Consider the following 564-nt stretch of genomic DNA (forward strand, 5'->3'; position numbering starts at 1 on the left):
CAAAATGGGAAACTTCCCGTGTCTGCGTCTTACCAACATATCCCTGGTGAAGTAAAACAAACTCTGGCATCTAACTAAACGATTCCCACCACTAGTGAGCCTTTCGCATTTGTGGATACCTGAAATTAACCTGAATATCAGACAGTTTGCCACGGCGGGAAGGTGAAGTGACAACGGCTTCCATTTAACAAGCCTTCCAACTGTCCTCTGCTGACAGCTGCGGGTTTCTGGAAGCAAGGACATCACCTGACAAGGCCAAAGCAGCCCCCGCTAACAGAAAGCTTCAACCATTACCGCTCTGCAGGGGCGGTACCGAAGGCGCCAGGCCGAGCTGCGAGCTCTCCTCAGCCACCGAGGGGCCCACGTTTACGTAACGGCGCGGGCCACCTCCATCTTCCCGCGCACAGCCCCGCACCGGCGCCCGCGGCCGCGGCCAGCTGCGGACACGTCCCCCAAGTGCCCCGCGGCGTGCCGCCTCAGCTCGGCCCCGCCGCGTCGAGCCCCGCGCGGGCGGCGACCTGACGCAGCTGCTTTCCGAGCCGTGCGGGCGCGGACTCACCGTGA

At 61.7% G+C, this 564-nt stretch overlaps 1 protein-coding gene across 1 annotated transcript in view; it reads right to left on the reverse strand.

Moving 5' to 3' along the window:
* Positions 1-366: 366 nt before the first annotated feature.
* The window catches only part of LOC100545856 (dmX-like protein 1), an 18,034-nt gene continuing 17,836 nt past the window's right edge, over positions 367-564 (reverse strand). The window contains exon 15 of the mRNA XM_031557451.1: positions 367-554. Within this exon, the coding sequence (XP_031413311.1) occupies positions 367-554 (188 nt within the window). The remainder of the gene's footprint in view (positions 555-564) is intronic.

Source organism: Meleagris gallopavo, chromosome Z (assembly GCF_000146605.3).
Source record: "Meleagris gallopavo isolate NT-WF06-2002-E0010 breed Aviagen turkey brand Nicholas breeding stock chromosome Z, Turkey_5.1, whole genome shotgun sequence".
NCBI lineage: Eukaryota > Metazoa > Chordata > Aves > Galliformes > Phasianidae > Meleagris > Meleagris gallopavo.